This window comes from Sinohyriopsis cumingii, chromosome 18, assembly GCF_028554795.1.
Source record: "Sinohyriopsis cumingii isolate HCF-2022 chromosome 18, ASM2855479v2, whole genome shotgun sequence".
Classification (NCBI taxonomy): Eukaryota; Metazoa; Mollusca; class Bivalvia; order Unionida; family Unionidae; genus Sinohyriopsis; species Sinohyriopsis cumingii.
The window spans coordinates 101696374-101723875 of NC_142978.1; the positions used below are offsets into that span (position 1 = coordinate 101696374).

At 34.3% G+C, this 27502-nt stretch overlaps 1 protein-coding gene across 2 annotated transcripts in view; it reads left to right on the forward strand.

Moving 5' to 3' along the window:
• The window catches only part of LOC149777608 (myb-binding protein 1A-like protein), a 133972-nt gene that overhangs the window by 6789 nt on the left and 99681 nt on the right, over window positions 1–27502 (forward strand). For both annotated transcript variants that reach the window (XM_089942260.1, XM_089942259.1), the window contains exons 4-11: window positions 1028–1099; window positions 3513–3623; window positions 10968–11090; window positions 15827–15916; window positions 16235–16343; window positions 18064–18152; window positions 24652–24750; window positions 25408–25551. In XM_089942260.1, coding sequence (XP_089798386.1) covers window positions 1028–1099; window positions 3513–3623; window positions 10968–11090; window positions 15827–15916; window positions 16235–16343; window positions 18064–18152; window positions 24652–24750; window positions 25408–25551 — 837 coding nt within the window. The remainder of the gene's footprint in view (window positions 1–1027; window positions 1100–3512; window positions 3624–10967; window positions 11091–15826; window positions 15917–16234; window positions 16344–18063; window positions 18153–24651; window positions 24751–25407; window positions 25552–27502) is intronic.

A 27502-nucleotide genomic window follows, 5' to 3' on the forward strand; every position in this document is an offset into this window, starting at 1 on the left:
ATATTTTTGTGTATATATTGTAAACTTTTTTTTTCTTCACACTTGCTTCCTATTTGTCATGTAAAAAAACGGCTCCAATTACCCACTGGTATTAAACTTTGAAGTGTCACATGGTAACATTATTTATAAATACAATTTTTGAAAATATTATATAACAGATAGAGTTTTTGACTGGAATTCATCTGCAAGATAATTATGAATTTTTTAATTTCTAATAACAAAATGACTTTAACTTGAAGACAATTGTGGAATATAAATACAGTGAAACTTCTTGAGATAGAAATCCCATTGGACTAAGTACAAGTTTCAGTATTAAGAGGTGTTCACTTTACTGAGGTTCTCAGATTTCCCCCAAAATGAGATACAGTTATTGACACCCCCTATTTATATTGATTAGTGCCTACTTTTGTAATGATCTAATTTCTTGGTTTTTGTCTGAAAAAAATGTCAACATGCATGAGCCTTATTTAAAGCCCAAAAGCCAGTTGACTGAGGGCTATTTAGGTTTGTTGTACCAGACATAAGTAATTGGCAGATCCCCGTTGATTTGAACAACTACTGGCAATTTATTACAATCAGTTAAATCAGAAGGCATTCATTTCATCCGTGCTTGAAACTTGTGATTAGCCTACTGTTTATACAATCTTTAGTCTCTGCCAGTGTTTGTGCCACAAGGCTACATCTACACTTTTGGCTGACCTCATAGCTGGGATCTGGTAGCCACCTGACCATGTTTAGAGTAAGTTCTGATTTTATTGGGTTCATTTCTGTGCAAGCTTGAAATTTGGTAACACAGATTTGTTTCTGTTTTCAAAATAGAGGGTTTTGTTTTACTGAACAATTTTGATTGAAGTTCAGTGAGGTTTGGGTCTTGAGGCGTTTCACTATATTTAGTCATCTTATGTAATAAATTCAGATACAGTGAACACTTCTGTGATATTTTCCGTTTGCAAGTAGATGATCTCTGATGTAAACCAGGATTGTATAAATTGATACATTTGATAATTTATTTCATTCTGTATTGAAGGAGGTGGGAAATATCCTGCTGGGAAAGGCCTTTGCTTACCTGGTACTGATTCAGTCAGGCAGAATAACTACAGTAAGTAGAAAATGGAAAGATGTAAAAATTGTAACTTGCATGATTTAGTTTTATTATCACTTGTATCGAGTTGTGGATTTGATAGAACACAGTGTCGCACATTTAGTTATTGGTTTGAAAAAAAAACTTTAATATTGGCTTGACAATATTTAGTTGCCAATTTTAAAAAAATGCAGCCATTTTCATAATGCAGTACTATCCCTTAGCTGCCAAGTGTTCGTTTTTCTGTATTTGTCCCGTATTTTGGACCTGAATACGGGTGTACGTTTATTTTTTGCAAAATATGATTTTTTATTTAAATAAATATATAAAAAAAATTCCTTGCAATTTTCAGTTTACAAGATAGAAATGTTTTGCATGTATATAGGAATACAGTTCTACAATATGATTGGTTCATTCGAAATTGAGGCTACAATGCCTGTCTTTATCCGCCATATTGGATTTCACAAACAGTTACTGCTGTCACTGTATCTCACTTCATAATATTCAGCTTCTAATCATGTTGAATAGGAAAGCAGAATATTCAGAATTTTCTCCAGGAAAGACAAGAAAACAGAACTGCCAAGACAATTGTGCCGTCTTGTTTAGATTTGTGAAACCATCTAGTAAAGGAGAAAACTCTACATTTTGCAAATTGTGTAATGTGATTTTGCTGTTGGGCATGGAGGCATCCATGAAATAAAGAGCACGATAAAGCTAATAAACTTCAACTTGCTGCTTCATCATACACAACTCAGCCTGAACTTACGACGTATATAAATACCTTAGTGAACTTTGATGTAATTCGATCGAAGTTCGGTTTATTAAATTTCTTTTGGAAATTAACCTTCCTCTTTCAGTTACTGGTGTTGCTGGCGATTTATTTCACACACTTTTTCCAGACAGTAAAATTGCAAATGGATTACTTGTATGCTAGAATGAAAACAGTTCAGTAAGAAAATCACACATAATTGAGATAATCAATGAAAGTTGGTACATTCGAATTGATAATGATTGGAAAAAAGATAAGGTGTAGAAAGGCTCCTTTAAGTAGCCTGTGTCTGAGTGTGTTGCACTCTTGCACCTTCTGAATGGGCACCCAAATGGAACATGGTACAACACATGCATCTTTGACATTAAATAATTATGTAAAGCACTGTCCTACTTTACTGATGGTTGTATATGTATGTTGTAAATAGTTACATATGCATTAAAATTTTAAAAATCAGTATTTGTTCCTGAAAATCAGTATTTTTGTCACAAGCAGTCAGTGTTTTTTTATTCGGGGGTTGACATCTATGCATGCATTGTAACATTGTGATCACCTAGTAATTTGTACACAATGCATCCATTGTAACATTGTGATCAACTAGTAATTTGTACATTGATGCATACATTGTAACATTGTGATCAACTAGCAATTTGTACACAATACATACATTGTAACATTGTGATCAACTAGTAATTTTTACACGATGCATACATTGTAACAGTGTGATCAACTAGTAATTTGTAACAGTGTGATCAACTAGTAATTTGTACATTGATGCATACATTGTAACAGTGTGATCAACTGAGACTGCTGCATATTTTTGTTGTAATCATAGATCTGAAGCAGACAGATATTGAAAAGCGCAGGTCTTAAACTGCGTCTTTTAAATTTAATATTCATTAAAAAGGGTAGGGAGCATTAATATGTATGGTATTTTCAGAAAACTTACCGTGCCAAGAATTTGTTCATTTCTGAAATGTAAACTATCATTGCATGTTAGCCTTATTTTTTCGCCTGTGCAAATGTCTGTTGTACTTAAATAATATGCTTAATACAAACATGAGTATTTGCTTTTTTTTTTGGGAAGTGATAAGATGTTAAGTTACAAATATACTTATGATATTTTGCGTAGTTGCATGATTATTGTACTTGAAATCAGTACTTAGCTTTGAGGGTTGTTCATTTAAACAAATGTGGTACCCAGGGAATTCATTTTGAAAAGTAAATATGCCAGGGTAATCTGATTACTTATTTTCCACATTAGAAATGCCTTCCCTAAGTGTATTTTACAGCCCTGAGTCCCAAGTGTATTTTAAAGCCCTGAATCCCAAGTGTATTTTACAGCTCTGAACAGATATTTACAAAATCTTTGGGGGTTCCCAAGTGGCCGAGTGGTCTAAAGCGCTCACCGTTTCACATCACTGCCATTTCACCTCTGTCTGCGTGGGTTCGGCCAATGTGGGTATGTGAGAAAGCTTGCCAGTAGCTTCTTGTGGGTCGGTGGTTTCTTTATATGGTTTTTCCGGATTCTTCCTTCAACATTTATATGGGCTGCCATGTATATCCGATCTTATGCTGAAAAATAACGTTAATCGCTACAACAACTAAATCTTTGGTGACCACAAATATGTTTCAGTGTGTTTATGGCTTCATATCTTGCAGGATGACACTGAGCAGTTAGGAGAAGTTGTAAAAGGTCTGACAGATCTGAGGAAGACAAAGTCCTACCTTCAGCAGTTTTGTGTGGCAGGAATTGTACAGATACTTCAGCAGGTAAATAAAAAAGAATATGCACATGAATTGTCACATTCTTTTGCATTCTGGAAGGACGTACCTTCATAATGAGTGCTCCATCATTTTAACATGGTAGGATGTTGTTCAGTACTGTGGACTGGTTGCCATGCACACACACACACATACATACATCATAGCTGCCAACCCTCATGAATTTGGTGTGAATTTCACGACTTTTTCAGCGATTCACAGATTCACGCCGCAAGCCAAAAATTCTTGAATTCTCCAATCTTCAATTATTTTAAATCTTTAATATAATAACCGATTTCCCATTAAGCGCTAGTCGTGATTTTTGCATTTTCCGAAATGGTCCGGTACTGCTGGTCGCGATATTAGTAGATCTACAGCCTATTAGTACAGTTGGCCTGGTAGCAAGCATTTTAGCCTATTTTAATCTGTATGTATAAGAGTAGTTTTACAAATGCTTTTGAGAGAAACTGGGGCCTAACTGGAGTTTTGCTCCGCGCATACGTCACCAACGCTGATTTGAGTTACGGTTCAGCATCGCATGTACGGTTTTGAAAACATCTTCGCCACTAAGAAAAAAGAACTCTATTACTCAAAAAGTGAAGTTTAATTTGGAATATATCAAAAATTGGCCATGCATTTTGACATTAAACATTGATATTCATCATGCTTTTTGCACTCAGTGCGCCATCGCAGAGACGATGTGAGGAAGCACGTCGGTTGCAAAAAAACACGTAGAGGTTGGGAAAATTAAGAATTCGCAGATTTCAGCTCCGGAATATTTTAAACAATTGGCGGAAGAAATGCAGGCTGCCAATGCTGAAGCATTATTTGTGAGTTTTCTTGTCGAACACAATCTACCTTTATCAGCTGGAGACCATGCTAAACATTTGTTCTGACAGATGTTGTCGGACTCAAAAATCAATTCCAAATTTTCCTGTGGAAGGACCAAAAGTGCTGCAGCTCCTGTGCATTCCTCACAGCAACAGTGCAAGCGAATGTGTATTTTCTCTTGTGAGGAAAAATAAGACTTTAGGGCCCTTTAGCTGCAGAAAATTTGTCAGTAATTTTAGTCACCAAGATCAACCAGCTGGCAAGAAGTCTGAACTGTTTAGAAAACAAATTTACGATCAAGCAGTTGAGGAAGTTCAAGTCTGCCACAGTATCGTGTCTTCATAAATAAATATTTCTGCATATATGTAGTGTTTTAGTTTTATTTTGCGAACTTGATATAGTGTAGTATTGACGGTCGGAGTGGTCAGAGTGGATGGAGTTATTGTCATGGTATTTTTCACGAATTCTTGTCCAAATTCACAACTTTTTATCCCTATTTTCACTAATTGTGAGCCTGGAAGGTTGGCAGCTATGCATACATACACACACATACATACATACATGCATACATACACACACATACAGACATACATACAGACATACATACGGATCAGCTGTGTGTTGCTGGAAGATGTATCAAGCTTTATTATAATTTTTAACACCATAAGTTTTGGGGGAATTGTTTGTTTTTTTCATGGGTGCATGACAAGGCTTTCACATTTGAAAAAAAAGGATGCCCATCATTAGATTTTAGTTTTCTTTGGTTCCTTGGCAATGGGTTTTCTATGCCTGTATGTATTTACCAAATTCAGTATAATGGTAGTGATAGAAACCTTGATAGATGTATGCATGTTTGTCAGGGGTGGGAGGGAGGGAGAATAACTTAAATATCGTTCAGATGTATGGTAACAATTTTCGTTAATGTAAATTAAATATATTTTTAACTTCATGTTATTTGTGCACTTTTTTTGTCAAATAATAGGGTTGTAAAAAGAAATAAATATATAAGAGCTTCATGCTGTTTTCTTCTAGCCCATACTGTCATACTTTTGATTGACCAACTCAAATAGGGTTTAATTTTGTTAATTGGGTCTATTTAAAGGTAATACTTGTACACATGGTATATCATGACACTATATCTAGAACTATGTTGTAATGATGGTCATTATATTGAGAGAGGTTTTTTTATACTTATCATGAAGCACATTGATGTAATCTTATTTCGTTTCCTACATTTTCCAACACTGTAAATTGATTGATAGTTGTAAGCTTAGCGGTGTTTTCATAGTTTTTAAGCAGTCGGAAAACATTTGCTAGCAGTTTACTATTGGGGTTTTTGTTTTCTGGTATCATTTATAGATGAGAGGGAGTGATAGTATAGAAAATAAATAAATGATAGGTTATCATGTATAAATTATAGACTTTGTGACTTTATCTGTGAGGTTATGAAAGAGATACCATATATGCCCGCTTGTAAGTTGAAGCCAAGTGCAAGCTGTCCGTACTAAGATCTGCTGTTATAAAGCACCAGCATATCTTGGTCTAGGCATTTTGTTAGTAGTAATCGGTACAATAAACAATGCAGACACTTTGTTGTTTGCAGAATATACTTTAGGCATCATTATCCATTACCTTTACATTACATTAAGTATTATCCATTACCATTACATTACATCAGGTATTATCCATTACCTTTACATTACATTAGGTATTATCCATTACCATTACATTACATTAAGTATTATCCATTACCTTTACATTACATTAGGTATTATCCATTACCTTTACATGACATTAAGTATTATCCATTACCATTACATTACATTAAGTATTATCCATTACCTTTACATTACATTAAGTATTATCCATTACCATTACATTACATTAAGTATTATCCATTACCATTACATTACATTAAGTATTATCCATTACCTTTACATTACATTAGGTATTATCCATTACCTTTACATGACATTAAGTATTATCCATTACCTTTACATTACATTAGGTATTATCCATTACCATTACATTACATTAAGTATTATCCATTACCTTTACATTACATTAGGTATTATCCATTACCTTTACATGACATTAAGTATTATCCATTACCATTACATTACATTAAGTATTATCCATTACCTTTACATTACATTAAGTATTATCCATTACCATTACATTACATTAAGTATTATCCATTACCTTTACATTACATTAGGTATTATCCATTACCATTACATTACATTAAGTATTATCCATTACCTTTACATTACATTAGGTATTATCCATTACCTTTACATTACATTAGGTATTATCCATTACCATTACATTACATTAAGTATTATCCATTACCTTTACATTACATTAAGTATTATCCATTACCATTACATTACATTAAGTATTATCCATTACCTTTACATGACATTAAGTATTATCCATTACCATTACATTACATTAAGTATTATCCATTACCATTACATTACATTAAGTATTATCCATTACCATTACATTACATTAAGTATTATCCATTACCATTACATTACATCAGGTATTATCCATTACCTTTACATTACATTAGGTATTATCCATTACCTTTACATTACATTAAGTATTATCCATTACCATTACATTACATTAAGTATTATCCATTACCATTACATTACATTAGGTATTATCCATTACCATTACATTACATTAAGTATTATCCATTACCTTTACATTACATTAAGTATTATCCATTTCCATTACATTACATTAGGTATTATCCATTACCATTACATTACATTAAGTATTATCCATTCCCTTTACATTACATTAAGTATTATCCATCACCATTACATTATATTAAGTATTATCCATTACCGTTACCTTACATTAAGTATTATCCATTACCTTTACATTTATACATTAAGTATTATCCATTACCATTACATTACATTAAGTATTAATAATAATTATCCATTACCTTTACATTACATTAAGTATTATCCATTTCCATTACATTACATTAAGTATTATCCATTACCATTACATTACATTAAGTATTATCCATTACCATTACATTACATTAAGTATTATCCATTACCATTACATTACATTAGGTATTATCCATTACCTTTACATTACATTAGGTATTATCTATTACCTTTACATTACATTAAGTATTATCCATTACCATTACATTACATTTGGTATTATCCATTACCTTTACATTACATTAGGTATTGTCCATTACCTTTACATTACATTAAGTATTATCCATTACCATTACATTACATTAGGTATTATCCATTACCTTTACATTACATTAGGTATTATCCATTACCATTACATTACATTAAGTATTAATAATAATTATCCATTACCTTTACATTACATTAAGTATTATCCATTTCCATTACATTACATTAAGTATTATCCATTACCATTACATTACATTAGGTATTATCCATTACCTTTACATTACATTAGGTATTATCCAATACCTTTACATTACATTAAGTATTATCCATTACCATTACATTACATTAGGTATTATCCATTACCTTTACATTACATTAGGTATTATCCATTACCTTTACATTACATTAAGTATTATCCATTACCATTACATTATGTTAAGTATTATCCATTACCATTACATTACATTAAGTATTAATAATAATTATCCATTACCTTTACATTACATTAGGTATTATCCATTACCATTACATTACATTAAGTATTATCCATTACCTTTACATTAAGTATTATCCATTACCATTACATTACATTAGGTATTATCCATTACCTTTACATTACATTAGGTATTATCCATTACCATTACATTACATTAAGTATTATCCATTACCATTACATTATGTTAAGTATTATCCATTACCATTACATTACATTAAGTATTAATAATAATTATCCATTACCTTTACATTACATTAGGTATTATCCATTACCATTACATTACATTAAGTATTATCCATTACCTTTACATTAAGTATTATCCATTACCTTTACATTACATTAGGTATTATCCATTACCTTTACATTACATTAGGTATTATCCATTACCTTTACATTACATAAAGTAAATAATTTGGGGAGATTACAGTAATCCATGTTGCATGTAAAGGAGTTCAACATGGATATTGACATCTAGGCCTTCCACTTTTAAGTCATGCATGTGGAAGTCACATGTTTTCATCGACTGGTGTCCGAACAGTGATGTAATCTCCCTCCTTACATCAATTCCTTGGTTGGCTATCATCTTTTTCCTCCTTGAGTAGAAGAAGTTAGCTCCTGGTATTGTTTGATGATTTCTGATACATCTGATGAAAGATGATATTGGATATCGGTCTTGAGGATCTTTCTGAAATCACAGTAATCAGGTAAGTTCAACAAATCTGGGGGGCCCCGAGTGGCCGAGTGGTCTAAAGCGCTCACCATTATGGATCACTGCCATCTCACCTCTGTCTGTGTGAGTTTGAGTCTCAGGCTCGGCTAGCATGGGTATGTGAGAAAGCCTGCCAGTAGCTTCTCGTGGGTCAGTGGTTTGTCCATGGGTTTTCCAGGGTTCTTCCTCCACCAATTATACTAGCCGCCATGTATAGCCTATCGTGTGCTGAAAAATGGCATTAAACCCTACAACAACAGCAACAACAAATCTGGTATTCAAACATAATATTTCCATTCAAGAATCATATTGTCATTTGGTGTAGTTTTCTTAAAGAGTGTCCTGTCCCATTCTGCACACCATTTTAACTTATGTCATATTCCACATGTTCTGATCCATTTTCTTTTAAATATCATCTAAAGCACTTAACTACAACTGCTACAGATTTCTTTAAATCTTTCTTTGCCAGGTTTAATTTATTTATTAATGGGAATGTAGAAGTGGCTGAATGCTTGGCAATACATGGAATGCATTTAGGAGATTTAACTTGAGTAGAATTTCATGAGGGTTACATGATTGGATGAGGGGGAGACAAGACAGTGTTTCACATTGTCATTGCTGAGCGGTTTGTGGTGCTTGCATTTATAGATCACTTACATATCACCTCTGTCCTCACAGGTTTGAGTTATATGCTTGGCCAGTGTGAGAAAGCTTGCCAGTAGCTTCATGTTTGTTGGAGGTTCTTTCTGGGAATTTTCCAGGTTCTTCCTCTGCTATATATAATGGTTGTCATATATCACATGCTGAAAAATGGCATTAACCCCCAAACAGCAACAACAATGAGACTGCTATAAGGGACACTGAGTGGTCTAAAGCACTCACCGTTACGGATCACTGCCATCTCACCTCTGTCTGCATGGGTTTGAGTCTCAGGCTCGGCCAGTGTAGGTTTGTGAGAAAGTTTGCCAGTAGTAGCTTCTCATGGGTTGGTGGTTCTTTCGGGGGGTTTCGTGGGTTCTTCCTCCACCATCTATACTGGCTGCCATGTATGGCCTACTTTGTGCTGAAAAATGTCGTTAAACCCTATAACAAGAACAACAACAACTTTTATAAGGTATAGTAAGTAGTGTTGGTCATGTATGTGTATCATCCCATTGATTGCAAGGATAATTTTCATGCATTGAAGCTAAATTTGGGATAGAAAATGTATATTGAGAAGTTTCTGGATTATCAGACCTGCCAAATCTTATGATTTTACTGTGCATCTTACAGAAATGACCTAAAAATATGGACTTACAGAATAAAAGCACAAATTACTGGCTTTTCCGTATCTGATTTGGAATCAAGTTTCATATTAGAGTGGAGTTGGTCAGGGAACCAGACCAACTTTTATAGGAGTACATTAGATGCTTTAAACTGCATGTATTTTGTGATGTAAGATGTCTGCATGATCAAGCTGTTGCTTAGTTTTCTGAAAATGGCATACAACAGCTGATGCATTTTCAGGCTGCAAGAGGCAATATGCCTCTTAAAAAGTGGTAACTGTACAGAACAATAAAAAGGAATATTCAGATTCCTGAGGAAAAAAGCAGGAAGGGTAGCAGTTACCTTCAGTCAACATTATGTATGGATTTGAGCATGTCTCATGTTCAGAAAGGTGATTGCTATTGCCATAGCCCATGTGAACATAAATTGTTTTTTAAGGATTACATCAGGTTGAGAGATAGCAGTAAGTCGTTGAGCTCCCTAAGGTTTATAAATGAAGTTTGTGAAAATGTACTGGAGGTAAGTAAGGTCCAAGTATACTTTACATACCTTTTAGTTAAACAAATGTTTACCATCGCTTCATCAGTCTTGAACCATACTTCTAAACTTTTAAATGCTTGTTTTCCAGCTTGTCAATAGCAGTATGTGATATTTTGTGAAACCTTACTGAAAACTGGCCTAACTTATGGTAAAAAATCAACTGCTTTATTGAGAAGGCCTTGCTTGGGTTGGCAGGTTTGGATTATGTTTAATTTTCAAAATTTTTCTGACATGGTTTGACCTAGAACTTTGACTTTCAGTTGCATAATATTGACGTATGTATGTTGTGTTGACATATTTCAGATTTTTCAAAACTTTGGTTTTTCCAGGTTGATAACACATTGTTCTGCAAGTATGTTCTACCAGAGATAGAGACAGAGTTAAAGAGTGGGTGGGTTCAGTGTTCCCCGGACACACTGCTATTGATTCTTCAGGCCAGAAAACACCAAAAGGTCAGTTGTATACTTGATACTGTATAGCAGTGTAAATAACATTGTTGTTATGTTTTGCAGTTCAAAAGCTTTTGAAGGCCAGTTACAAGTGTGATACTACATTGTGTTAATCATACCTCAGATTAATTACTCACATTGAATAATACAACACACATTGAATAATACAATTCAATACAGTGCAATACCATACAGTATAATACAATAGTTTCCCACTTTTTTACAATGTTAGTAGAAGTCTTTCGTGGCATGACGTACTGACGAAAGTAATTAAAAAAACTAATTATAATACAAATTACACAAAATATTGCATTCATTCTGTGAAATCACGTTATAATTGGTCCTCAACAACCTCAAACAGGAATCAAGTAAAATGCATGGTGCAAAAATGTTTGAACAAAATGTAATAATAATAATAATAATAATAATTTTTTTCATGAGGATACTTTCATTCCTTGAGGTCTTGTACCACATACCTAATTTCCTTCCTTGAGGTCTTCTACCACATACAAGATTTGTAATTCTACACTTGGTTAAAATAAAGCATTCACATACTATCAGAGATGTGCACACAATTAAACCCTCTCACATACACACAATTAAACCCTCTCACATACACACAATTAAACCCTCTCACATACACACATGCACATGGCATCATTATTATAATCATGCACTGTACATGAAGATCCATTGTACATGATAGAATAATTGACATGTATAAATATTTCCTTGTTTATATTTTCTGTGTTATGACCATATATAGATACCTATGTTTTAACAACCTCAGTCTCTACTGTAATTATGTTTAAACAAGAGAATTCTGTATTAATACACCAGTGTCCTGGAAGGAGTATTTGAATTGTTAAGTGTTTGCTTTAGGTAATTTCAGACTTATATTACTAACAGAGCTTACATTTTTGACTCTGCTACTATGCTAAATAGTTTTGACAAAAAAGGAGTCAGTCCATTAATACATTTGTACATTGTTATTGCTTTTTAAAAATAGTCCACATTAGAAGATGAGATTCATAGCCCACATTAGAAGATGAGATTCATAGCCCACATTATAAGATGAGATTCATAGTCCACATTATAAGATGAGATTCATAGTCCACATTATAAGATGAGATTCATAGTCCACATCATAAGATGAGATTCATAGTCCACATTATAAGATGAGATTCATAGCCCACATTAGAAGATGAGATTCATAGCCCACATTATAAGATGAGATTCATAGCCCACATTATAAGATGAGATTCATAGTCCACATTATAAGATGAGATTCATAGTCCACATTATAAGATGAGATTCATAGCCCACATTATAAGATGAGATTCATAGCCCACATTATAAGATGAGATTCATAGCCCACATTGTAAGATGAGATTCATAGTCCACATTGTAAGATGAGATTCATAGTCCACATTAGAAGATGAGATTCATAGTCCACATTATAAGATGAGATTCATAGTCCACATTATAAGATGAGATTCATAGTCCACATTAGAAGATGAGATTCATAGCCCACATTATAAGATGAGATTCATAGTCCACATTATAAGATGAGATTCATAGTCCACATTATAAGATCCATAACCCACGTTAAAAGATGGGATCAATAACACTTAAAATGGGATCTATAACACAAATTATAAGATGGTAACCCACATCATAAGATCAGATTCATAACCCACATTATAAGATGAGATCCATAACCCACATTATAAGATGGGATCTATAGCCCACATTATAAGATGTGATCCATAACCCACATTATAGGATGGAATCCATAACCCACATTATAAGACGTGAGCCGTAACCCGTGTTATAAGACGAGATCCATAACCCACATTATAAGACATGATCCATAACCCACATTATAAGACATGATCCATAACCCACATTATAAGACGAGATCCATAACACATGTTATAAGACGAGATCCATAACCCATGTTATAAGACGTGATCCATAACCCACATTATAAGACGTGATCCATAACCCATGTTATAAGACGAGATCCATAACCCATATTATAAGACGTGATCATAACCCACATTATAAGACGTGAGCCATAACCCATGTTATAAGACGAGATCCATAACCCACATTATAAGACGAGATCCATAACAAATGTTATAAGACGAGATCCATAACCCGTGTTATAAGACATGATCCATAAACCACATTATAAGACGTAATCCATAACCCATGTTATAAGACGAGATCCATAACCCACATTATAAGACGAGATCCATAACCCATGTTATAAGACGAGATCCATAACCCATGTTATAAGATACTTAGATAGGCAGCAGTATACTGCGTGACTTTTTATTAAGGAACCACTGTATGTAGGGCATTGCTTATAATGTTCAATTAATTTGATGGATATTATATATCTACTGTAGCATATTCCTGATACCAGCATAACTCAGAAACCATTCAACATATTCAGATACAGTTTGGTGTGTAGACTGCCTGATAGACTGAAATGTCACTCTTAAGCATTTTGTCTTGTTGGCTTGAAGATTGTCGATAACCAGAAGAGTTTATTTGATAGCCTGTTATCCTTCCATATTTAGAGATTTGGTTATCACTTCTCCCAAACTACTTGAATGATTACTTTTGAACTTTATTTATATACACATTTATCCCAACATCTGGTTGGTCTGAAATGAAAATGCTGCATCATAGATATCCAATATGGCTGGCGCTGTAGCCGTCTTGAAAATCTTATTAATTCACATGCATGGATGGTCATATCAACATGAGGTTTCAATAAAAGACTTCACATGCTATCTAGTTGGTCCTAAATGAAAGGGGTGCTGATCTGACAACCACTATAGCTACCATGGCAGCTATCTTTGAAATCTTGATATTTCTGCTGTTCCTAAAGGGAAAGTCACTTTGACATTGGGTTTCCCCCCGTCTTCTTAAATATCCTGTCAGTGCTACTTGTCCTGATTGCTTGGTTAGGCTGCAACATTTACCAAAATTTATAATGTATACACAGTAGCAGAAGAAATGATTGTGTTTAAATGAACATGGACCAGTTTGAAACTCAACCTATCCCCTGACTGTATATAAGGCTTACACCTGACAGCTATATATATGTATGGCATACCTTGCTCAATATGGGGTTGTTTCATTTGTTTATACATTATTTATCTCTTATTATGACAGGATTCAGTTTGTAAAACTTGTCTTCACTGAATATATCAAACAAGTTAGGTAATCCTGTGGGATAGTGGCGAGATTGTTTCATGCTGCTACATATATCTGTAGGTACTTAATGATAATGCAGCCAGATATACTAACTCTGCATGTAGTGACTTACAAACTTAAGATGGTGTTTCTTTAAAATGTTACCAGTCAAGTCATAGGATCTGTTAATGAACATGAATTTCAAAGCCAAGCAATGTAGCTGAATTAATTTTTGTCTGCAGTTTAATTAACTTAACCTGATTTGTTGTATATAACAAGTGAAAGAGTCAGTTCTTGTCTTCTTTGGCTTTTTCCAGGTGATTCCACTATCGATATGAAAGTTATACATACTTTCAAAGAATTAACACACAAATTCTGCTAAACAGTCATTATAAGCAGAGATGTGGAAATATATTATTTAATAGCTAATAGTTCTTGCATCATTGTCAGTCACACATTCATGTTTATTTACATGGTAACAAAGCTTGTAAACATTTAGAGGCACTAAACCATTTATACTGTGAAAGTTGCATCCTTAATTCATGGTCATATTGACATTGTTTTCAGCAAAAGAATTATAATATTGGGTTTGTTATCAATGCAGATGGTGCTGATCTGACAGCCAATATGGCCATCGTGACCAACTCATGATCGCTACACCTCCTGAATGATGGTCAAATTGACATGGAGTTTTCACAGAGAAACTTGTTTTGATGTCTAGTTAGTCTTAAAATGAAAATGATGCCAATCTGACATCCAATCTGGCTGAAATGACCGCTATCTTAAAAACCTTTTATTGCTCATTATCTTGGCTTCCTGGAATTCGTTTTCTCCATTAGCATATCAGTCCTTTCCAAAGACTCTTGTTTTAGAGAGTTATGGTCATAGATAATTAGTTTCATCTTTACTCTGGATGTTGCTTGTAACAATCTGCTCTGCTGACCATACTCATAACTGGATGCCACTTCATTGATCAGAAATGACAATTACAAGCGAACATTTTAATTTGAAAGAGTTATTGCCCCTGATATCCTGTACTCTTTGTTTTACATAGTGTAATATTACTAAAGAATGTTGCATTTCAGCTAATTTGATTATGTCCTTAATGAGTCCTTGATTGAGCTGTATTTCTGGAGTTCCATGTTACGGCCCCAAAATGCTAATCCTTTCTTAATGATGGTTCTCCAACAATGTTCTACCATTGGATTCCCTTTTAAGCAAGTTATAGAGTGGGGTCCTTTATGGTGCACCTATTGTTACAAGCTCAAGGTGATGTGGCCGGGATTCCACATTTCAGCCAGACAATATTTGCCATAATGATTAGTTTGACTAAAAATTCCAGCACCAGAGAAGTCACTAGATAAAGAAATCTTTCATCGATAGCAAGGTAATGATTATAACAAAGTGTCCTTTGAATACAGATAGCCGTTTGGTCCTGAGTTAGATTATTTACAGAAATTTGTAATAGTGGGGTTTGTTATTATATTGCAATGGATTACTATATACCAGTTTTATCCACACTACAGAGAGCAGTCAAGAAGTTTTTGAAGGAGTACTGGCAGGATCGAAAGGTAGTGTCAGAGAAGAATTATGTCTTCATTGGAGAGGTTGTCAAGGTATGTTATTTATACTATCTGTTACAGATTGTTGTAATGTATTCAATTAAAGGAATACCTTTCAGTGTTCCTCCAAAATTATTTTAAATGAGTTTTTTTCCCTGCAAGTTTGAAGGTATTGTAGTTATATTGGATAAGAAGTTGAATTAGAAAAATTATTAATAATTTAAGTGCATGTTCAGATTATATTTTTGCAATAAGCATATTTGTGCATCATTTTGTAACTATATCTTGCAAAAATTTAGAAAATAATGATTTGCAGAGAATATGTATAGCTATTCTAATTAATTAGAATGATCCATTATTGTGTCATTTTAGGCATCGGCAGCTTGCCATCCACTTGTACACCCTGTGATTGATCAGCTGATTGATAATGTGATCCATAATCCAAAGCTGGACTTGCTGAACTTTTGGGACCAAGTTGTCAGTGAGTAGCCCAGAGCATCAAAAGATTGCACATATGTTTGCTCAAGTTGGTTTCCTTGGTATCAGACCATATAATCAGATTGACTGTATTCACTATTGAAGGCTTTACATGAAATTTTTATTTCCATCACTGGCTCTGCTACAGGTAATGCTAGCTTTTTGTAATTAAAATAAATGTTAATAGTTTAAAGAGGATGTTTGCTGTATGAAAACAATTACTTTCACTCAAAGAAGAGTTTGATAAGGGAGATAATGTTACAGGGGTTCAGAGGAGTAGGATAAATTATGGACAAAACATTTCGTCTTGTTAATTGTCTGAGGTTGGTTGAGAACTCATGGCTTAAATGTATTGTCTGATTGTATGTTATCCCCACAAAAAGATTGTCTTTATCGCAGTAAAGAACTTGTCATGAAGATCTTTAAAATTCTAAATGTGTATGAGAATGTTCTTCTATCTGCATGTTTAATTGATTTAACAAAACTAGCATTCTACAGTAGCTGCCTTTCCTTTGTAATGAAATTGCCCAGGAATGTTCATTTGAATGCTGTCATAAAAAAAGTCCATGATGAGGTAAATTAATAATGCTTTCAGGCAATAAAGTATATGTTAAGGTAACATGAACTCTGAATTTCTCACTTTAAACAAAATGAAAACCATTTCTTCATAGAAATTTTGTGTCAATGACAAATATACAGCATTTACTTTCATCATTGGTGATTACTGTTGTCAGCTGTATGGCACCCATCCCATTCTTTATATCTCAGAGTAGTTGCTTGTACATGTGTGTTTTAGAACACATATGTATAACAATAATGTGAGCGGAGACAGAGGTTGTGAGTATCAATTAGTAAGATAAAGTTTAGATTAAATACAAGGACTTGTATATTTTATTTGTATTGGTATCAGTTTTCATGGTTTAGCAGTCAGCGATACTTTTGTCAGCGCATACTTTCTTGGATTGAAGAGGAGTAATAGTTGTCCACAGCATTCTCAGTCTTATTTACACTTAATTTTATAGCAAGCATAATTTAAAATGTGAACATCATTTAGACAAATTGGTTCATGTAACTTGTTTCATAATACATAGAAACATTCACTTGATGTAATGTTAATGTCTGTATAAAAGTCTGTATTTTTGAGCAATGAATATCATTGAAATCGATATTGCATATTTTTTAAATTTGATTAAAACTTGGCCGTAAAATTGACATAGCTATATTGTATTATCAACATTGGTTTTTATATTTTTCTTTTTACTTCCTATCCTAGTTTAAAGTTTCATGATTTACAATGAGTACTTTTCTTTATTTGTATATTTTAATGATATTTATCTTTGCCTTTGATTGATTGGTTTTAACGGCACTTTGAATTAACATTTTGTCTTGTGGTTTAAATTTTGAAATTGTACATTGTACTTGATAAGGCTTTTGAAAGTAAGTCCAGTGGAAGAAGCAAGTTTACAAGTATGCTCTCTTTAACCCATATATTTTTCCTTGAACACTTGTGCTGTGATACTTGTCCTTTTAGCATTTTATTATCATGCATACTTGCAGATCAGGGTCTGTGTTGTTTATTCTTAACAAACTGATCTGTCATTGCATTATACTGTGGAGGATCTGGGTCTTTGTGGTTTACAGCCAGACTCACCTTCTAAGCTAAGACTTTTTGGTGTCTGGTATTCAATATTTATGCATTTTTGTTTGACCTTTTTCCACAACAGAGCCCCTGTTTGACACAAGTCCCCCCAGGAGACAGTTGGGTCTTTATATGTTCCTGCGGCTTTTACCCAGTATTCAGACCCCACAACAGGTGAGTACTGCATTGATAGTTCCAGCATGTCAGTCAACCTCACTTACTCTTTTTTGTGTCACCATTACTAGTAGAATAAATACAAATCAGCTGTGTGTAAATGAGTACTAGCTTGTGTGACCAGGTCCCACAGACTGGACATCATGTCCCACTGTCTGGACATTAGGTCCCACAGATTGGACATCAGGTTCCACCAACTGGACATCAGGTCCCACGGTCTGAATATTAGGTTCCACAGACTGGACATCATGTACCACAGTCTGGACATTAGTTTCCATATTTTTTATGTCGTGTACCACAGACTGGAGATAAATCATAAAAATAGAATATTTAGTAACTTCAAGCTTAAATAACTTGGATCTTAGATTTCACTCAAATTTTGAACCTATTTTAAATTTGTCTTAACTGTAGGGAGTGCACCAGGCCAAGGAGTTTAAGGTGCTCCTTTACAGATCACTGACTTAATACTTCTGTCTGCATTGGCTTGAATCTTGTTTTTTTTTTCTGTGTACAGTGTGACCCGCTACATACAATGGTTAGGGTCCATAGGACCCAACTGTGTTACAGACCGAGCCATAGCTGCTAACCCTCACGAATTTGGCATGAATTTCACGACTTTTTCAGCGATTCACAGATTCACGCTGCAAGCCAAAAATTCACGAATTCTCCAATTCTCAATTATTTTAAATCTTTAATAAAATAACCGATTTCCTGTTAAGCGCTAGTCATGATATTCGCAGTTGCCGAAATGGTCCGGTACTGCTGGTCGCAATATTAGTAGAACTACAGCCGAGTAGTACAGTTGGCCCGGTAGCAAGCACTTTTAGCCTGTTTTAATCTGTATGTATAAAAGTAGTTTTGCAAATGCTTGTGAGAGAAACTGGGGCCTAACCGGAAGTTTGCTCCACGTATGCATCAGCAACACTGATTTAAGTTACCGTTCAGCATCGCATGTAAGATTTTGAAAATGTCTTCACCACCAAGGAAAAAGAAATGTATTGCTCAAAAAGTGAAGTTTAATTTGGAATATATCAAAAACTGGCCGTGCATTCTGCCATTAAACATTGATATACATCATTCTTTTTACACTCAGTGTGCCACAAATTGTAGTATTGGGCATGGTCGCAGGGACAATGTGAGGAAGCACATTGGTTGCAAAAAACAGGTAGAAGTTGGGAAAATTAAGAATTCACAGATTTCAGCTCTGGAATATTTTAAGCCACCGGTGGAAGACCTGCAAGCTACCAATGCTGAAATATTTGTGAGTTTTCTTGTCGAACACAATCTACCTTATCAGCTGGAGACCATGCTAAACATTATTTCCGACAAATGTTCCCGGACTTGAACATCGCTTCCACATTTTCCTGTGGAAGAACCAAAAGTGCTGCAGCTCCTGTGTATTCCTCACAGCAACAGTGACAGCTAAAGAGTATTTTCTCTAGTGAGGAAAAATTAGACAGACTTTAGGGCCTCCTTAGCTGCAGAAAATTTGTCAGCAATTTTAGTCACCAAGATCAACCAGCAGGCAAGAAGTCTGAACTGTTTAGAAAACAAATTTACAATCAAGCAGTTGAGGAAGTTCAAGTCTGCCACAGTATCATGTCTTAATAAATAAATATTTCTGCATGTATGTAGTGTTTTAATTTTATATTGTGATATTGATATAGTGTAGTATTGACGGTCAGAGTGGATGGAATGGTCAGAGTGGATGGAGTTATGGTCATAGTATTTTTCACTAATTCATGTCCAAATTCACGACTTTTTATCACTATTTTCACTAATTGTGAGCCTGGAAGGTTGGCAGCTATGCTGAGCTGTGTTATAACCAACCAAGTCAGTCAGCTGAAGAAAATGATGCATGTACCTATAAAAAAAAAGGGGTGTAGGAGTGGTGAATAATGAAAGTGGGTGCACAAAAATGTGTTTTTGGTTAAATGAAGTCTAAGTAGTCTGAAAAACACTTGTATCTTGACAACTTACAGTTGTTTTACAATCCATAATCTGGTAAGTGCTGTACATGTATATAATAAATCCATGAATTTGAGTATAGATCACACATTATAAAATTCATATGAGTCACATCCTATTAGAAAACACAATACGTATATAAAACAATTGGTAGACCTAACTGGATCTATATCCAGTTGTCGCTAAACAGTTCACTACAGTACTGTTGCCAATAGCATTTGGCTGTAGTTGTTTACAGTGTAAAATTGGCTCACATTTTGGTCAGCAGGAGACAGCTATCATCTTATCAAGAATATTCAGAGGATGAGGCTATTAATGGGGAAATGAAAACGTGAAAAAATTAACAAGTTTAAAAATCCCATCTTCAGTTAACTTGATGGCCAGACATCTGTTGTATCAAAGATTGAAAATTTGAATTTGCATTTTATGCCAACATTTGTAGCAACCTTAAGCGTAAACTTTCTTCTTGCAAAGAGGAAACTTTCACCAAACAATAAACATGTTCCAGTCACTTTAAGTTTGGCGCTGACTTCCTTTAATGAAAGATTATTTGTTTTTTTTGAAGATTGTATTTGGCTTTCTTTGATGAAAGGTTGCTTGTGTTATTGAAGTTATTGCTAAAGTACAGCTTTCTAGGAACAAACAAATGCCATTTCCAAAGCTGTCAGCCTTTTGGTGTGAATTTCACAACTTTTTCAGTAATTCACAAATTCACGCTGCATGCAAAAAAAATCAAGAATTCCACAATTCAGTTATTTTAAATCTTTAATAAAATAACCGATTTTATGTTAAGCGTTAGTCGTGATATCAGCAGTTGCCGAAACGTTTTGGTACTGCTGTCTTAATATTAGTGGAACTATAGCTGATTGGTACAGTTGACCCAGTAGCAAGCATTTTAGCGTATTTTATTGTACATGTATGAGATTAGTTTTACAAATGCTTTTGAGAGAAACCAGGGTCCGCGCATGCACGATACACAATGATTTGAATTACCATTCCACATCACATCTTGAGAATGTCTTCACCAACAAGGAAAAAGAAATGTATTGCACAAAAAGTAAAGTTTAGTTTGGAGTATACCAAGAAATGGTCATGCATTCAGCCATCAAACACCGATATCCATCATGCTTTTTGCACACAGTGTGCCACAAATTTTAGCATTGGGCATGGTGGCAGAGATGATGTGAGAAAGCACATTGGTAGCAAAAAGCACATAGAGGTTGGGAAAATTAAGAACTCACAGCAGATTTCAGGTCTGGAATATTTTAAGTCATCGATGGAAGACCTGCAAGCTACCAACACTGAAGCATTGTTTGTGAGTTTTCTTGTTGAACACAATCTACCTTTATCAGCTGGAGACCATGCTAAACATTTGTTCCGACAAAGATTGCTTCACGAATTCTTGTCAAAATTCACTAATTTTTATCCCTGTTTTCACTAATTGTGATCCTGGAAGGTTGGCAGCTATGCATTTCTTATTGAGGTGGCAACCTCAAATAACTGTAGAACATTGATTGAGACTTAATGTTTTTTTATTTGCTTATTATTTATACAGAACAACCAGTGCTTCAGAGATGATCAGTTTTCTTTGAAGTTTCTGCTGAACTATTTCTTCTAGGTACATTTTGAAAACAAATGGAATTAGCTGTCATTTGATCAATTGTAGCTGTAACTGATTCCCATTTCAAAGGTTAGTCGACTGTAGTTAGTCCCAGTAGCATGACCAAACAAGTAGATCTCAGCTGTTTGTTTTCTTACATTTCTCATAGTGGAGTGTTGCTGTCTTCCACACATGCATCAGTAATTTAAAAAACATGAATACACCAGCATTGTGACAGGATTTCTACAGAAAATGTGACTGTTCTGTATGATTTAATTCTGTGAGTGAAGAAAAGAGGAATTTTTACTTACAATGCACATGCAAAGGTCAGTCTAAATAAATATATTAATTACTAGTGAGTGGCTGATAGTCCAACACTATTTTGTCCAAAAGATCCATTATGAGATTTTGCCTTGTACAGTTAATCACCTCTTCCAGAAATGTCAAAAATAAAACAAAACGAAACAAAAATGTGGAGATCTCAGCAGCACTCAGGCCAGAATAATGGATTATAATATAATAGTGCACTGTTAAGATGGTTTGTCAATATGAACAAAGAATTTGTTTATGTAGCAATAGATAAATCCCAGTGCATTTCAAGTTTGTTTCTTCCTTTCATTTTACCTTCTCCACTCAAAACCCAAGATTGCACATACAAGTTTAAACAACCAACAATGTCACACAAAAAAATCACCAGATGGTGTATTTTGTTGCCAATAAGAAACAAAAATTGTAATTTGCAAAATTGGCTAAGCCTAGCATGGTCCCTGAATAAACATCTTTCATGTTATTTTTGTACTTTTAAGAAGAAAATAACTATTTCTGTTTATGACAAAATGTTCATGAAATTGCAGGAGCCATGCCATGGTTGTCTTATATTAGAATTCATTTGCAATTTCTTCCACAAAAGAACAATCTTGTACCCATTATTTTTTCATATTTTTAAGTAAGATTTTTTTTTCGTTTACGAGATAAATGTATATGAAAGTTTGGGAGCCACTCCAGGATCTAGTTATATTCGAAGTTGTAATATAACAGAGCATGCTGTAGCAGGGTCACAATGTATTTGTGAGGAAGCTTGTCATTAGATTCCAGTGGGTTTGTGTTTTCCCAGGTTCTTCCTCCACCAGTTATATAGGCCGGTTTGCATGATCTATCATGTGCTAAAAGGTGGCATTAAACCCACAAACCGTTATTGTTTTGGGTGTGTACATTTAATTGATTTTATTAAATTATGAACTTTTTTTTAATAGATGAGTGTAAGTTGGCTTGAAGTGAAAATGGAAGCATCAGACAAATACTGTTGTTTGTGTAGTTCATTCTCTTCACTTTATCTAGTTTTATTGGTGCTATTAAAACTATTGAAATATAAATGTTAGCAGGATTTAATTCAGTGTCAAGCATTGAATAATAAATGAGTGTGTGTGTGATTTGGATTTTTAATATAGCTTTAACAATTTTTCAGCCATGTCACTACGATGTCTGCAGTGTGGCAGTTTATAGTGATGTCTAGCACTGGGACATCATGCCGCAGACATGTAGTATGAAGTCCTACCCAGTCACATTATCCTGACACCAGGCTGACCAGTCCTAACACTAACCTCTTAATGCTGAGTGCCAAGCGAGGCAGCTGTTAGTACCATTTTTATAAGTCTTTGGTATGACTGCCGTAGATTGAACCCATGACCTCCCGCATCCAAGGTGGATGCCTTAACAACTAGGCCACCGGAAATAATAAATGATTCATAGGTTTTGGTATCATTGCACATATCACTGGTAGTATAGGGGATTGTGAATACATCACTTTCGTTTACATTTTGATTAACAATTTTGAATTATAAATTGCTCAGGTTGTACCATTGTTGGAAGGAAAGCCATAATCGATGACAGTGGATAGATGTTCCGTAGCAGATGGCACTCTTGTACAATAAGTATAGACCCTGAAATGGGTAATGTAACAGGTTAAATGAATGAAAATGAAAGGCAGAAAATGTGAAACTGAAGTGAACAATACATTATAAAGGAAATGGAGACACAAATGTAGAATGCAGAATGATGATGATTAAAAAAAATAAAACTCAAATGCCAACAGATTTGAGAACCCATTACCTGTATTTCAGGCTGCCCCCATAGGGGAAAGTCCTTTTGAATGATAAACCAGGATCAGAATCTTTATTCTTTATACTGTTAGTGTTTTACTACTTGCAAGCAATGAAATTATTTTAACAACCGCTGCTGACATCATTACTGGTAATTATATCTGTAGTTTTTATTTTAATGATACAAAATAAGAAATACAATTTTCTGTTCTACAGATCCATGATACTTTTATGTATTGTACATTAAACATTCATCTGTGGGCCCCAGGTGACCGAGTGGTCGACTGTGTCCCCACTTTTCAGCTCACTCTGACATCTCACCTGTGTCTTTGTGAGCTGGAGTCTCAGCTCAGCTAATGTGGGTATGTGAGAAAGCTTTCCAGTAGCTTCCTGAGGGTCAGTGGTTCTTCCAGGTTTTTTTCCAGGTTCTTCCTCTTCTAAGTCTATTGACTGGCATGTATGGCCTATAGTATGATGCAGAATGGAGTTGAACCAGACAAAACCATTCCAAACAAAGCCTTTTGAAGTTTTTGCTTTCTGTATTTTCTTAAAGCACATCTTTAATAAGACCAGTTGCTAAAACAATAGTTCCATCCTCTTGATACTTGGACAAGGCATTCCACTTGTGTGGAAAAGAAAGGAAATGGTGAAAGAAAGATAAAATCATAATAAATTTCTGAGACAGTTTTGAGTCTTCATGGAACCTGCCTTTCCAACCCTGGTTTGTCCTTTTTATGGAACAGTCCTTGAGAGACAACAAGTACCAAAAAAAATTTGGATATGCTAAAATTGCATGGGAACTTGTTTTTATTTTATCTTTTGTATTCACCAGATGGAAGGAGTCCTGTCCCCTGCCTTGTCTAGTTATCTATTCAATGCTGTGCACAGGAAGGGAGAAGAGGGACTGACCTCAACCAAAATCAAGGAAACAGTAGGTCGTTCTTTTTATGTTGGTTTTTCTAATGGTTTCCCTGGGTGAATCATTCAAATACTGTAGAATAATTATATTTGTGGGTATCAATTTTTGTGGCTTTGTGAAACATGTATTCATCAGTTCATTAGATTCTGGATTAGATAAGGGGTCCTTTTGTTTTCATTTATCAGGATGTTGAATATGTAATTTGTTGTACTGACTTTAATTTGATACATTTTGACATATATTGAAATTGTAAACCCAAGAGATCACGTGCACAATTTGGATTTAGAGGTCACCTCTCAACATTTCCACAAGAATTCTAAGAAACTTAGTTTCCATAGTCACTGATGTTTGCCTGTCCTAAATGATATGCAGCAGTTTGTAGTTTTTTTGTCATAACAAGTTATTTTAAACATCATTAATACAAATTACAATTTAAATGAAAAATCAATTTTTTTTTTACTATATAGTTAGTTTTACAGGATCAGTTAAACTGAAATTCCACTTAGCTCTGTGCTTTAAATATATTGAAGAAATTAGAGAACCAGACCACATGATAGTTAAGAGCTTTGCCACTTTCAGCAATATGCTGATTTCTGTCTAAAAGTGTTTTCCTTTTTTACTTTATTTTTATAACCAAGTTTAACACATACACATGTACTATACTTTCAGCATGGAAAACTGGTGGATGTTGTAAAGATGACATCTGACCCTGAGATGCAAATGTCTGTTCTTAGAGCCCTGATTCGACGACCCAGTGGTCCATTGTTTGACATGAGAACCAACTCGTCAACTGTATCAAGCATCATATCTCATGTACATTTTTGTTACATTACACTGAAATATTTATTTCTCATGTTTGAAGTGATCATTATATAGGTTTCTCTGTCCGTCTGTCCATTATTACCTCTATCTTCCATCTTTGGTCTTTAGCTTTGTTTTCCCCATATACCTATTGAGTCCAGAACGTGACTGTGAGTGCATATGGGAATGAAGATGTTTTGCCAACCAAAACTTTGTTATTGTATACTGTTTCCTAGGATTATTCAACATGTTGTAAAAAAAACAATTTGGACATCCAGTTCCAATACATTTTCTTGTCATGTCATGAAAATTGCAATGTTTGGTACTTCATGGGAAAAGGTGAAAGTGTTTTGCAAATGATGCCAGTCTGATATCCAACATGGTCACCAAGGCAGCTACTTTGACAATCTTGTTATTCCAAAAGAGCGGAAAGACATATTTGGGGTTTATCTTTGTGATCCTAAATTAAATGGTGCAAATCAGACATCTAACATGACCACTATGGTGGCCGTCTTGAAAATTTTTTTATTGCTACTTTTCAATGGAAAGTCAGTTTGACATGGAATTTTGATCATTAAAATTGTGTGTGTGTGTGTATATCTAGTTGTTCTTAAAAAATTATCTGAACTCCCCTCAGTACTATCTCTACTCCTCTCAAATGGAAGGTCGTATCAACATGGGTTTTCACAAATCAAGTTTTTGATACCTAGTTGGTCCTAAATGAAAATGGTGCCAGTTGTACATCCAATATAGTTGTCATGATGGCCATCTTGAAAAACTTTTGTCACTACTCCACCTAAATGATATGTTTTTTTTTATACCAAAAGACTTCTTGTTCCTAAATGAACATCGTGCAAATCTGACATCCGACATTGGCACCACAGGAGCAAATTTGAAAATCTTGTTATTAATGAACAATATCCATACTACTTTCAACACTCTAAAATTAAAAGTAAGAAACAGTTTTATCTTGAATTTCTGGACATTTTATTTTTTTTGGTCAGTAGAGTGTTGGTCTCTTCAAGGAATTTTTTGTGGTTAATTACAGTTAATTTCATGTACAAATTGTGGTAATGTTTTCAGGTATCAACATTTATTGAATACTGGAGGTGTATTGAAAGTACCCCTGTTCACGTTCTGGCTTCCGTAACCCCTTCAGGATTCAAGATGTTGATAGAATAAACATGTATAACCCCTGTAGTAGTATCTAACTTGTGGTATAGTACACTTTTTAAAGTGGCATGTATAACATCTATAGTAGTATCTGATTTGTGGTATAGTACACTTTTTAAAGTGGCATGTATAACCCCTATAGTAGTATCTAACTTGTGGTATAGTACACTTTTTAAAGTGGCATGTATAACCCCTATAGTAGTATCTGATTTGTGGTATAGTACACTTTTTAAAGTGGCATGTATAACCCCTATAGTAGTATCTGATTTGTGGTATAGTACACTTTTTAAAGTGGCATGTATAACCCCTATAGTAGTATCTGATTTGTGGTATAGTACACTTTTTAAAGTGGCATGTATAACCCCTATAGTAGTATCTGACTCATGGTATAATACTTTTTAAAGTGGCATGTATAACATCTATAGTAGTATCTGACTCGTGGTATAATACTTTTTAAAGTGTCATGTATAACATCTATAGGAGTATCTGACTCATGGTATAATACTTTTTAAAGTGGCATGTATAACATCTATAGTAGTATCTGACTCGTGGTATAGTACACTTTTTACAGTGGCATGTATAACCCCTATAGTAGTATCTGACTTGTGGTATAGTACACTTTTTAAAGTGGCATGTATAACATCTATAGTAGTATCTGACTCATGGTATAATACTTTTTAAAGTGGCATGTATAACATCTATAGGAGTATCTGACTCGTGGTATAGTACACTTTTTACAGTGGCATGTATAACCCCTATAGTAGTATCTGACTTGTGCTATAGTACACTT